The following is a 14237-nucleotide window of genomic DNA, read 5'->3' as shown; positions in this document are numbered from 1 at the left end:
AGAATGTGCCTGTGGGACATTAGTGGATGTGACTGGGATGGGTTGTGTTGACAAGGATGTGTGCATGGAGTGTAGACAGGTGTGGCCATGGTGATGATACAGGTGTGACTTGGGACGTGGCTGTGTCCCACCCCAGGTGTGTTTTCTTGGTCAAATGAGAACCCTACCCAGGAGCCAATGGCCTCTTTGTGGGGATGAAGGAACCTTCAGTATTTGTTGTTGTTGGTGTTGTTGTTTTGTTTGTTTTTGTTTTTTTGAGACAGGGTTTCTCTGTGTAGCCCTGGCTGTTCTGGAACTCACTCTGTAGACCAGGCTGATCTCAAACTCAGAAATCCGCCTGCCTCTGCCTCCCAAGTGCTGAGATTAAAGGCGTGCGCCACCATCGTAACCTTAAGTATTTCTTAGGCTGGGTCTGCACTTCTGACTTTCCATGAGGAGCTGACCCTGCCTACTGATAGGAGAGTCAGAATGAGTCCATGCAGAGTGGACAGACAACTTCAAATCCCAGCCAAAGGGACATCTCAAAAAAAGCACTTCACCCTGATCACCACCCAACGGTAGGCTTTGCATCTTGTGCTTGATTGCCTCCTGTGACTGGGAGCTCATCACTTCTCCAAGCCTCTACTGTCTCCACTACTCCCTTATTGTCTGCCATTACTGTGCCTAGGCTTGTTGTGAGAGATGGTATCATTTGGGTTTGGAACCCACTTGTCTATCCTTCCTTTACGCTGCCAAACCATGGTGCCCAGCAGGGAGATCCAGGGGACACCTCAGCCTCTCCCTCCTCCTGCTTTCTCTCCTGTGGCTCTTCATCTTCCCAGTCTCTTCTAATGTCCCCTGTTGGAACTCAACCAGGAACCGAAGTCGGTTGATGCAGCCATTATAGTGACCTCTGAGCCCCCAGCAGAATGGATGGTGGCACTCTGGTGGACAAAACAGAACATACTTGGCAAACTGCACTTCTAAAGGTCCACTCCCCATGCTGCTGCTGTGTGGCTGTTTCTGCTTTTAAATGACATCAAGCCAATAGCTGATTCGAATATGCTTATTATTTTCCTCAATAGAAAATAATGCTCCATGGTGAAAGAACTTATCGATAGAGGAAGAGATCTTATGCTGACTAAAATTCTCCTTCTGGGAGGAGACCAGGATTGGTGGTGGGTGTGAGGCAGTGAATGCCCCTCTCCACTTAGCAGTCCATGCCCAGGCAGAGAAGGACAGAGGAGGGCTTGTGGTCTCTCATAATGCACTGTCGTCAGGGCTTCAGGTTAGCCAGCCTTTTAGAACAGGGCAGAGGCCATTAAGCTAAATGCCAATCTAATCATGATTTTCTGTTTGGGTGGACGTTGGTGAGCACATGAGCTGATGCATCAATCAACCTGATCTTTGCCGCAGGGGGAGGGTAAATCCTGCCTGACTGAGTAACTTGGAAGTGGGCTGCACCGTCAGGGCAGCTGAAGTCTTGGAGGTATTTCTTGTACCTGCTATGTTCAGGTGTGTAGACTCAGAGCCCCAAGGGACACCATGATCCAGAAGAGAAGAGAGAAGAGGCTGTCATAGTTCCTGCCTAGGATCCTCTGCCCTGCCATCAGTAAGCCATGCACACGAGAGTATGGTCTCATTTCAGATATACAACCTGTTTGTTCAGGGTACTGGCTGTGTGTCTTAGGATGAGTGACCTTGCCAGTCTGGGCTTCAGTTTCTCAATCTACTAAATGAATGTGTAAAAGCAGGGAAGGGGGCACATGCTGGTACTTAACATGAAGGAGGAGGAGCCAAACAGATCCTTGGCATGCAAGGCATCTTTACCTACTTGCTGAGCTCAAGGCCAGTGAGAGAAGCATCTTATAAATATAAGGCAGGGCCAGGGAGAGGATTCAGTAAGCAAAAAGCTCACTGTACAAGGGTGAGGACCAGATATCACATCCCCAGAACCCACATTAGAGTGGGAAGATATCCCCAGGGGCAAGCTGGCTAACGAGACTATCCAGAATTAGCAAGCTCTGGGTTCAATAGGAGACCTCACCTCAACAATTAAAGGCAAGATACTTGTCAACTTTGGGGTTCTATAGGCATGAATGCACACCCACTCACACATGCAAACACACAGAGATGCAAGTGCATACCACATACACACACAGGAAAAAATAAGATGGGTGGTGTTCATGAGCTACAGCAGGGTCATCCTCTGGCCCCTGTTGGATGCCTGGTCTTGATCTCATGTGTGTTATCTCCCTTACCTCTCCTGGTTCCGTGTCCAGATGGGTCCTACTTTTGTTCCTAGCCTTCATGTGAGGAAACAGGAGATAAGTGTGTGCCCAAGGGGACCTCACTCAGAAATGCCAGAACAGCCCTCAGCCCTGCCTTCCTCCCGCCCAGAATCCATATTCACCAAACCTCCCATTGCCCAGCATCCCCATCCCCCATGACACTGGGCCTCAGTTGCCTATTCTTCCCCCCCCCCCTTCCTCCTTTATGAGGCGTATATCCCATTTTCCAACTTCAAGACCAAGCCATCACTTTCTGGGGCTCCCTCGTCCCCCTCCCCATGGCTTACCCACACTCATAAGTCCTAGCATGCCTGCCCACATCATTTATAATGTCAGCACAATTCAAACCTTTTTTAGGAACACACACACACACACACACACACACACACACACACACACAGACACACACAGAGGCTTTAAAAGGGGGAAAGACATTTGTCTTTGGTTTTAATTAATGCCAGCTCGTTCATCCTGACTTTTAACACCATCACCTCATTTGTCTTATTAAGTGCTTAGTTTTGCTTTTAATTAGTCTTGTTTATTGTCCCTGAATTTTAATTGCCAGTGCCGGGTCCCTGAAGGCTTTGGGGAGGATGCATCTGATGGCAGAGCCTAGTGGGCAGGCAGAGGACTTACTGTGGTCTGGGTGAGGACTAGTATGTCATTTTTCAGGTCCCATCAGCTCTGGTTGCCTTTGGGATCGCTGTTTGTTCCAAAGAGACATGGGATCCCGAGGAGACAAATGTGGGAGTGTTGCAGTGGAAAAATTTCAGTTCAAATTTGGTATCATTGGCTTATGGTAGCCAAAGTGGCAAATATTGGTTCAGGCATGGCTGGATCCAGCACTTCCCATACCTGTTCACTGTTTGGAATGTTCCTCCAACACCAAGCAGCAGGCTTTCCATGCGAGGTAGAAGTTGTCCTATGAGCTCAGTATCTGAGACAGAAAGAAAATCATCACCTACAGAATTCCAGCAGAGCTTCCATTGACCCAGCTCAGGTCACGTGCTGATCCTGAGCCAATCACAGCAGACCAGGAACTGGTACCAACAGTTGAATGACCAGAAGTGGACAGTAGGCCTGCCTCTAAGGACAGAACTAGGTGAACCCCATCTGAGCCTTACTGGTGGATACTGAGAGAGGAGCCATCTGGAAGGAAAGCTGGGGTGCTCTTCCCCCAGAACATACTAAATAAGAGATGTATACAGACTGGGAAGATAGCTCAATTAGCAAAGTGTTTCCACACAAGCATTAGGGCCCGAGTTCAACCCCCAGAGCTCATAGAAAAAGATAGGTCTTAACCAGAGTGGTGGAGAGAGGGTGGCAGGCAGATCTCTGGGGCTTGCTAACCAAGCAACCTAGCTGAATTGGCAAGTTCTGTTACAATGAAGGACCAGTGGGCAGCTCCTGAGAAATGACACCTAAAGTTTACCTCTGATTAATATGAACACATGCATACACTCGTGCACGCATACACACACAACAAACACACCCAGACACACAGACATGCACAGACACTGTGGGGCACAGAAGTTGGCTATTGGTTTGAACTCCACACAAAGACCTGCAGGTGACACAGATGCCCGAAGCTCTCCAAAGTACCATGTGATGCCCCTGCCAACCCAGTCCAGCCCTACTGAGTCACTTCAGACACTTCTGTGGCTCTTAACTTAAATGAGCTTTGAACTGTTTTTTTTTTTTCCTACTTATCTTCAAACCACCGAAGACCAAGAAGATTCTAGGGCGTAGGACTCACTGGTCCTTAGCAATGGATGCTGACAGGGAGATACAGGGACACAAAGGTGCAGGGTCCCACAGTGGGATGTTCTGGGGTTTGAACAGTGGCAGTCAGACTATGTAGAGTAACATAGTCCACAAGGTTATGAGACCAGGTTAGCTAGCTCCGATGTGCTCACCAACCTCTGTGATCTATATAAGCACTTATTGAGCACCAACTTATAGACCACATGCAAGGCTGATTGCAAAATAAGAATTCTGGATCCCTCATTCAAAACTTATGAAAAATTCCAAGACAATGAACACAGAGCTTTAAGCATACGGGGTCTGTGCATGAGATTCTTCCATGCACAGTCCAGTCAGATGCTTGCCTCATAGGTCCATAAAGCTGGCCCCTTGTGCCCTGAGTTGCTACATTTGAACAAATCCATCCCTGAGCCTGGAACTCATGGCTCTTACGGACTAGGAAGAGAGGCAAATGAAGGCAGCAAGCCGATAAATCACACGCCATGCTAACCTGAAGAGTGAGGGCTAGGGGAGGGGCTTAGTGTGGCCAGTGGAAGCACTCTCTTGGAAGAGGTGGCTTTTGGGTAGAGACTGGCAGAGGCAGAGAATTAAAGGGTGGCTTCTTTCTTTTAGCATAGTGCCCTCAAGGGCCACCCAGGATGAGCAAGCGTATCTGTCATTTCTGAGGCCAAACAGTGCATGTCAAGTCATTACCGAGGACAAATGGCTGCCTTATGGGGTCACTTTCACTTGGAGTCACTTTCACTCTATGTTGCTATGAATGTCAGACCCTTTGGAGAAGGGAGTTTTCACTGTTGCCTGGAGATGCCCATGGTATCCCTGCTTCTGACTGTGGAGGTCTTCGACAAGTTACGATATGTGCTCTTCAACTTCCTGGTGATGTATGGAGGATAAATCGATCCAGGGCAGAGCAGATACAGAGAGGCTTGAGTCATGTAACAAAAGGCCACACCACTGGCTATGTGTGAAGTGAAGGAAGGTCAATTTGTGTTCATGAGTTTGGAGACACATATCAAAGACTGGGTGTCCCCATTGCAGTGCCCTTTGGCATGGCTGGCACATCCTAATGCCAGAGTAAACCACTCACACACAGCCAAGAAGCAGAGATCACAGAATCAAGGTTCCTCATTTGTCTTCAAGGACAAGTTTTCAATGACCACCACCACCTCCTTAGAGTCCATTATAGTTCCTCTGACAGCACCACTTGGGGACACTTATCAGCAATGACCAGAAAGCACACTGCCCCACCTCTCTCCACTGGGTGGCTGTGATCCCCAGGGGACACTATCCCTTAGGCTTGCAAGGTTCTCAACGTGGACAGTAGAGATGTTGGGTTAACAACATCTCTTCCATGTTTCTCTTCCATGTTTCCACATGGGTGGCCTAGAGTTGGGGTTCATGGGATAAGAGTGGCCAGATGATTGGGTAACAGTCTTGGGTGGCTGTTTTCCAGGTGTGCCAGCCTTCCGCCATGACTGACACTGTGGTGAACCGATGGATGTACCCTGGTGATGGCCCTCTGCAGTCAAAGTAAGTCTGGGGTAGCCCTGGGAGTAGATCTTTTGATCTGGGCAATCCTGAGTGTCTACACTTGAAAGAAGAAGAGCCATGGGTTGGTTCCCTTCTCTGAGCTAGGTGTGTGTGTGTGTGTGTGTGTGTGTGTGTGTGTGTGTGTTGCGTGCGTGGGTGGGCATACATATGTGGCTACACATGTATATGCATGCACATGAAGCTCCAAGTTGACATTGGATATCTTCCTTGATCATTCCTAACTCTGATTGAGGCAGGGTCTCTTACTGAACTCAGTGCTCACTGGTTCTCTTACTGAACTCAGTGCTCACTGGTTCTTGCTGGTTGGTCTAGGTAGCTTGTTGGGAAAGCCCATCTCTGGCTCCCAAGTGCTGAGATTAAGGTGCCTCCCATGCCTGGCTTTCTGGATATGAACTGCTAGCCTCACACTTGTCTGAGAAATAGTTAACCTGCAGGGCCAGCTCCCTAGCTTCCCATCCTCATGGTGGGTTTTATGGTATAAGCTTCTCAATTTTCCATACTCCCCACCATTCCCTATTGTACCTCTAATAGGGAACCTACCATGGGAGTCTATATTACCAACCCAGCCCCATGGATATTGGTTAGAGACAGCCTCTCTGTCCTCTATGCCTCAGTGTGGTGGCTCTGTTGGACAGAATTTTAAAGACACCATCAGGTTAAAGTTCTTAGTTGGGGGACATGATTATATCAGTGACACAGAAGTATATGTCACAGGAGTGGAGGATAGGAGGCTGTTTGCTGATGGCCACTGATGGCCCAAAGAATGCAGAAGGGTTCCTGTAGTGGTCTCCATGTGCTGCAGAGAGAAGCTTCCCTGATGAGGGGTGAGGACTACACTTATCTGTGGGCAGAAGGGCTAGTGTTTATAGATTGTTGCTAGGTATTCTGCTGGCTTAGCAAACTGGTGGCTGTAGATTATCCTCCATAACGGTAATTTCACTAGTACTGAGTAGTTGGCTAGGTTTCCAGTACCAGGCATGTTTTCCCTCTTGTTGAACAGGTTTTTCCCCTCCATCCAGTTTAGCACATTCATTCATGTCAGCCATGTTCAGCTCATGTCTATGTAGCCATGTTGATAAGCCCTTCTGGGTATAGCTTGTGACATCACTAGGAGACACAGTCTCACAGCAAACTGCCTGTTCTTCCGATGCTTACAGCCTTCCTTTCCCCTCTTCCACAATGTTCCCTGAGCCTGAGGTTTGGGAGTGTTTTGTAGATGTATCCATGGGCACTGGGCTCCATAATGCCTCATTTTGATAGGTTGTAATTTTCTGAACATGCCAAGCTAGTCAGAGAAAAGCTCATGAAGTCTCAACCCTACACAAAGAATTGCAAAGGATACCCAGGACTGGAAGAGGTGGTTCTCCCCAGGGAAGAACACACCATTTGGTTTTCTGGCACTAAAGATCATCACTGAAAACACCCATAGAAGTAATGTTATATGGACTGAACACGTTATGTTCATGGCTGTGTATGTGTGTGCACATGTGTGTGTAAGCAATAACAACTGATTAAAAAAAAAGAGTCATGGGGGCTGGAGAGATGGCTCAGCGGTTAAGAGCACTGATTGCTCTTCCGAAGGTCCTGAGTTCAAATCCCAGCAACTACATGGCAGCTCACAACCACCTGTAATGAGATCTGACTCCCTTTTTTGGTGTGTCTGAAGACAGCTACAGTGTACTTACATATAACAATAAGTAATTTTTAAAAAAAAAAAAAGAGGTCATGAATTTAAAGGAAAGCGGTAGAGTTTGGAGGGAGGAAAGGTAAGGGTGAAATATAATTAAAATACAATCTCAAAAATATCTACAACCCCACTCCCCAGAAAAAGAATTTAAAAAAATAATGCAGAAGATATTTTCAACTAAGGTTACTTCCTATCGAGCAGAAGCCTGTTCTTGGTCAGATGGCCATACCTTCATATTTTCCCCCTTATTTACACAATGCTCCCCATTGCTGTCTTTTTAAAAATTTGATTTACTAATAACTCACCCACTTTTATTAAAGAGGGGATTGTCTTTCACTAGAGGATGTAGTAGATATTGCACACTTTCCAGGAAAGCAAAAGGTAATTATAAGAATAAATTATATTTATTCTTTTTGAAACAATGTCGTTCTCATCTCCCTTATGCTGTAGCAAAAGTGAGCTGTTGAGAGAGATCATTTTCAAAAGAAACTATTACACCTGGCTATAGACTGTAGGAAAAAATAGAGAACTAAAAGAAACATGCCAGGATTACCTACTCTAGATTATAGCAAAACCAGACAATTAGATGAAACAATGTAAGCGTGCCTAGTTCTCTGTCTCACCCTCCCTAAGATTCTCAGCTTGAGATATTTTAAGGAACACTGCCTTCTCTTTAAATCACTCTGTTATATTTTTAGGACTTTAAGTTACTTTGTTTCTGATGATTTCTTCCCATTATTTTTAGTATTTTCTTGGTCCTTGAAGTCTTCTGCTCTTTGATCAGTTTTTGTCTGCTTGTTGTGTGGTTTTGGTTTTGAGACAGGATCTCACTACCTAGCCTAGGCTGGCCTTGAACTCCCAATCCTCCTGCTTCAGCTCCTTAAGTGCTGATGTTTTAGGTGTGTTATGAATGTGGCCCAAGTCTTTGATGAGCTTTGAGTCTCTGTTTCATGTTTTTGACCTCATGGTAACTTTACCCACGAGTGATCACTTCTGATTTGGGTGTGTGCTGATCTCCCTTGGCACTTCTTCATAACCTATGTACAATTTCAGAACCTTTGCAAGCCAGTTACTGACCATGGCCATAACCAAAAATTAATTGATGTGAATTTACAGTTGTAATTTATTACACATATGATGATGAATACTTAAAATCAATCATGTTTAAATGGCATTATGACAGGTTGATACTCTCTACTATTGATTTATTATCCCTGGGTACTGTGAGCACTACATAGAGGGATGTCTCAGCACATCCCTAGCTCTGAATGTGGTTCATGTTGGCATTATAGTTAGTTACAATGACTGAGAGCATTGCTAAGCATTTGTTATATGCCTGAAGGCTTTGTCCCCCTCAGTGATATCATTTGAAATAACAATAAATATAAATATTTGTAATTAATATTATTCTTAGACAAGGTCTCATTCTGTAGCCCTGGTTGAACTGTGTGTGTGTGTGTCTGTGTGGGCGTGTAGTGGTTGCATACACATGGATGCAGTACACATGGGGGCCAGAAGAGGGCATAAAAGCACCCTGGACCTGGAGTTCCAGATGTTTATGAGTCTTCATATCAGTTCTGGGAACTGAACCCTGGTCCCTTGTGCTTGAACAGTTTACTGCTCCTAACTACAGATCTCTCCACCCCCATCTTTGTGTGTTTTTAATAGCAGGTCACTTGTCTTCTTTCCATTAACCTTGCTATTCAGGTTAAATTCTTTTGTTACAGAATTTTATAATTTCCCCCAGTCTGTGAGTTAGGTTTTCCATTTTATAACAAACTCTTCAGGAGGGAAAACATTTTAAGTTGTATTGAAATGTGTTTTGCCTGTTTGTTTTGAAATACATTAGTTGAAGAAAAATCCTGTTCTTTCTAACAATCCCTGAGCTACAATTGAAAACATGGCTCGGGTGTTAGATGTAGCCCACCAAGCATGAGGCCTTGTGCAGTTCCCTGCATTGCTATAATCTCAGCGCTTGGGAGGTGGAGGCAGGAGAATCATATAAATTTAGTTCATCCTCAGCTACCCATGGAGTCTGGAGACAGGTAGGCTACATGAGACCTCATTTTTTTTTTTTAAATGGCCTTAATTGATTTGTTTCAGATTTGGTTAAATACTGGGAAGAGTTTTTGATGACTCCATCTGGGACCTGGGTTACATTTGCAGCACCCACATGGCAACCCACAACCATCTGTAACTCTACCTCCAGGAGAGCCTCTTCTGCCACCCCACACACCAGGCATGCATAGGGTGCTGGCAAAGCACCTATATGTATAAAATTAAAATAATAATAAAGAAATGTAAAATCCTCTAGTTGTTCCCTGGGTCGACCTGCAGCCTCCCCTCTGTCCTCTGGTCTCAGCGACCCCCTCAGCAGGATGCCTTCTCAAGCATTCCCCACAACATCGTCTTGGATAAACTTACTTTATAGATAATATTCTACTCTCCAAAAAGTGTTTTTCTGTGAGATAAATAGTTACATAGAGGATGGACAGGTAAACTATTTATTTTATTTAAGAAGCACAAGTTAATTAAAATCCCATCCATCAGAATTTACTTTCGTTGATAGGCAGCCAAACAATTTGCCTGGCAATTAAATCAGAATTACTCTAGCAGTCGAAACGTGGCTTCATTAACCAAGCTTGTACTCCCATGATGCATCTTGGTGCTCTGGACACACCCGTTGCTAACTGCCCCATTTCTTCCAGTTATTATTAAGTAATGGCTGAATTGTAGCCATAGCACACACTGTTGAGCTTTGCGCCACAGCTTGACACAGGAGGAACATGATGTTCACATCTTCCTCTGGGTGAGGAAGACTTGAATTTTCATCACCTGTCGTCTAACCAAAGAAAATGCCTGCTTTTGCAATGTTCCAAAACCCTTCTGGCTCAGCATCCTGGGACCTGGTAATCCTATCTGCAGGCCCCAGTGTATTGTGGGAAAGAATGCACACACCTGTTCCTGCCTGAGCTAGAGCACGGTGAGGATGCTCAGAGAGATGTTGGTGCCTCTGGACAGCTGGCCTGTCAGACAGTGCCAGGGATGTGAAGTGGAAACTGAGGTATAAAGACAGGTTGCCACCTGCCTGTGGTTGCAAAATATGGGTCTCCTTTCTAAAATAGACAGGCTTTCACCTCTACAGAGGACACAGTACATAGTCTGCTGTTCAGGAATCGTGAACAGGATCCACAATGCTTGAAATATGTACTTCTGTGTACACACAGCCCAAGTTGAGGAAAATCAGACTTTCACTGAATGACTTCCCTTAGTGTTGCATAAAATCATTATTTAAATATATAAATGGGAAGGTCTTGTGGCTCAGTTGGTAGAGTGTTTGTCCAAGCGTACACAAGGTCCTGGGTTCAATTCTCAGAGCTGAACAAACATAGTGTGTGCACACCTGTGACCCCAGAATTGAGCAGGTAGATACAGAAAGATTAGGGGTTCAAGGCATTCTTGACTGTACTCTATATGTATTCACATGTACTGGCTGGCTTTGTGTGCCAACTTGACACAGGCTGGAGTTATCACAGAGAAGGGAGCTTCAGCTGGGGAAGTGCCTCCATGAGATCCAGCTGTGGGGCATTTTCTCAATTAGTGATCAAGGGGAAGGGCCCCTTGTGGGTGGTGCCATCCCTGGCCTGGAAGTCTTGGGTTCTATAAGAAAGCAAGCTGAGCAAGCCAGGGGAAGCAAGCCAGTAAGGAACATCCCTCCATGGCCTCTGCATCAGCTCCTGCTTCCTGACCTGCTTGAGTTCTAGTCCTGACTTCCTCTGGTGATCAACAGCAGTGTGGAAGTAAGCTGAATAAACCCTTTTCTCCCCAACTTGCTTCTTGGTCATGATGTTTGTGCAGGAATAGAAACCCTGACTAAGACATCACATGAACCTCGATTTCAAGCTAGGAAACAAGGAAGGGGATGTGGGGAGGAGGGCTGCTCAGTGTAGGTTTGTTAGTGAATTGCCCTGCTTGATCTGTACTTACAGATGTTATTTTGTAGCCATACCCAGAGGTGGCCATGGTTTAGATGTAACATTCAATAAATCCAATGTACAGAGGAGCACCACTGTAATCCCAGCACCTGGGAAGCTGAGGCAGGGGATTGCAGTGAAGTTAAGGCAATCTGAAGTACATTTGAGACATTGCCCCAAAGCAAATGAATGAAATATAATGAACACAGGGTGTGGGGAGAGAGGAAGAAGGAGGTAGAAGAGGAGGAGGAGGAAAGAACTGAAAGTCGACCCTCAGAATCAAAACTATGACATTGTATCTGAACGATGTGGGTGTGACTGGAGGATTTTTTTTAAAAAAAATATTTATTTTTAATTATGTGTGTATGTCTCTGTATGTATTTGCATGTGTGAGTGGAGTACCAACCATGGCCAGAAGAGGGCAGCACTTCTCCTGGTGCTGGAGCTATAGGCTGCTGTGGTTAAGAGGACAGGGATGCTGAGAACTGAACTCTGGTCCCCATTAAAGTACACACTCTTAACTGCTGCCTCAGAGCCCTGGGAATTCTTAGCTAACATCTCTTATTCTCTCTCTCTCCCCTTGCTTGGCACGCCCCAGTGACAAGGAACAGTAAGTATTTCACACCATCTCCATTTTTCTTAGCAGTTGAATTTTGATACTTTTCCTGATTAATGCGATAAGCTGGTAAAGAAGGGGATGAGCCAATTTTACATATATATATATGCAAAAAAAAATGTGTGTTTTTCTAGGGAGGAAATCCCATCTTGGTAGAAGATGGGATGTGTTCCTGAGGCAAGCCCATGGTCGAGTCTGGGTAGTGTTTGGAACCTGGGTTGACAGCCATTTGTGTGTCCCTACAGTTTTACTAGAACCTTACCTGTGGCCAGTGTTATTCAGACCAAAGCTGGGGTAGTGCTGGGGTAGCGCTGTTGGGTGGTCTAGGCCACACCTCCCAGCTGACTCTTTCTGGAGGTCACCCTGACTCCTGTGCAATGCACCCTCAGCTCTTAGTGTCTGACTTTACTCTTTGCATTTGTGCATTGAATTAGATTCATGTGCTAAGATGCATGGCAAATGGGATGTTGGGCTGCCAGGCAGCTCCATTCTTGGTGACAGACATATGCAGACCCTGTAGTATGTCATTGTCACCCTTAAATGGTGGGATACTAAGACTCATTGTGACCTTATACATTCTCTCTCTGTCCTTCCCTATCAGCAGATGTGTGTGTGTGTGTGTGTGTGTGTGTGTGTGTGTGTGTGTGTGTGTGTTCAAATATAAAGCACCCGCAGTCAGGTGGAGGTGTCAATTGCCTAGACTGACTATTGAGGCTGTAGTGTGAAGGAAAGAGGCTTGAGTATTTCAGGCTCAAATAATCTTTCCATCAGGATCCTCTGAAGAATTGCTGGACAGAGATAACACCTACCTGGGGAGCCCCAGCCTTCTCTCTCTGATCTGGGACTCAGTTTCCCCACATGCCCAGTGGGAACATGTGGGCACTCAGTGGTCTCTGTAGTTGGCTGGAGGGACCCTGGTTAGGCGAGCTTTGCTTTTTATAAAACCATGGAATTGTTATTCAGACACGTCAAGGAGTTGGGGGTGACGAGATGTCAGATTAATGATGGATGAAATTTTCGGGCTGAGGGGACCAATGGTGCGTGTCACATCTCACACGTAGAATCTAGTCTGAAGTATAATATGCATGTGTGCTACAAAGTGTAAGGGAACCGTGGGGGTGGAGGGAAGATGTTCAGGGATGAGCCGAGGAGGAAGGGAAGCTGATGGAGGATACACGCTGTGATAGCAGAAGGGAGGGCTACTGAGGAAGAGAAAGGGGTCAGTAAGATGAAAGACAGGGTAGGGAGGGCAGCCGGGAGGGAAGAGAGTCAAGAAGTTATAGTCACATGGGAACACCACAGTGGAAACCCACTGCTTTGTGTGCTAACTTAACAATTTAATATCTATTTATTACATGACTGTGCATCGTCTGTATATAGGAACATATAGATGTCAGAGTAGAGGGTGCTAGATCCCCTGGGTGGTAGTGAGCAGCCATTTGGGTGCTGAGAACTGGACCTTGGTTTATGCAAGAGCAGTCAGTGCTGAGTCATCTCTCCAGTCCCTTAAACAATTTAAAAACAGATAAACAAAACAAAACAAAGCACAGATAGAACATCACAGGGTCATGACTCTGCAGGGTCTCAGAGCTCATAGAAGCTTCTTGGTAATGAAGGGTGGAAGGTTGGAAGGGAGAGAGTTTGTTTTCTTTCCTTGCCTTCCCACTTCTCCTATCCCTCCATCTTTCTCTTCCTTCCTCTTCTCTTTCTTTTCCCTTCCATCCTATTCCTTCATTCTTTCCTTCCTTTATTAAATAATCTTGTCAGGTGGTGGTAACACATGCCTTTAATTCCAGCACTCAGGAAGCAAATGCAGGTGGATCTCTGTGAGTTCGAACCTAGCCTGTTCTACAGAATGAGTTCTAGGATAGCCAGGGCTACATAGTGAGACCCTGTCTCAAGAAAAAGAAAATTACCAAGTACCTACTGTACACCATTGCCATGTTAAGCACCAGAGACACATGCATAGCACAAGTATGAGTGACATCTACAAACAACCCATATTCAATAAATACACTCTCCCATAAAAGGAATATACAGCTGTGGGACCCTGAAGAATATTATGTAGTCCAGACTTAGGGACCATGATGGGGGAGCTTTCCAGAGGAAGAGGGGTATAAAGGTGGAAGGTAAGGACCGGGCATCCTATAAGAGAGACAGATCCAGATGAGAAGTGGCTTCAGGCAGAATCTGTATGTGAAGGAGCATAGAATTTCAGAGGTGCTGAGGGGGGCAGATGGCTTGCCTTTGAGGACAGTGGTGACCACAGCATCCCTCTGCATCCACTTTGGTGTCACCAGGGTGAAGTCCATGCAGAGGGTCCTTGCAGATCATGGGTGAAAATGTCTCTCAGCACAGTCTTCCTGGTACCTTTG

At 45.7% G+C, this 14237-nt stretch overlaps 1 protein-coding gene across 4 annotated transcripts in view; it reads left to right on the top strand.

The window, feature by feature from the left end:
• Positions 1 to 14237, top strand: part of Rph3a (rabphilin 3A) — a 70808-nt gene that overhangs the window by 20129 nt on the left and 36442 nt on the right. For 3 of the 4 annotated variants that reach the window (XM_031337702.1, XM_031337704.1, XM_031337701.1), the window contains exons 3-4: positions 5488 to 5564; positions 11845 to 11856. In XM_031337702.1, the coding sequence (XP_031193562.1) occupies positions 5506 to 5564; positions 11845 to 11856 (71 nt within the window). In that variant the 5' untranslated portion in view covers positions 5488 to 5505. The remainder of the gene's footprint in view (positions 1 to 5487; positions 5565 to 11844; positions 11857 to 14237) is intronic. The other variant, XM_031337703.1, reaches the window with a different exon arrangement.

Source organism: Mastomys coucha, unplaced genomic scaffold (assembly GCF_008632895.1).
Source record: "Mastomys coucha isolate ucsf_1 unplaced genomic scaffold, UCSF_Mcou_1 pScaffold22, whole genome shotgun sequence".
Taxonomy (NCBI): Eukaryota; Metazoa; Chordata; class Mammalia; order Rodentia; family Muridae; genus Mastomys; species Mastomys coucha.
This window is presented reverse-complemented; position numbering and strand designations above follow the sequence as displayed.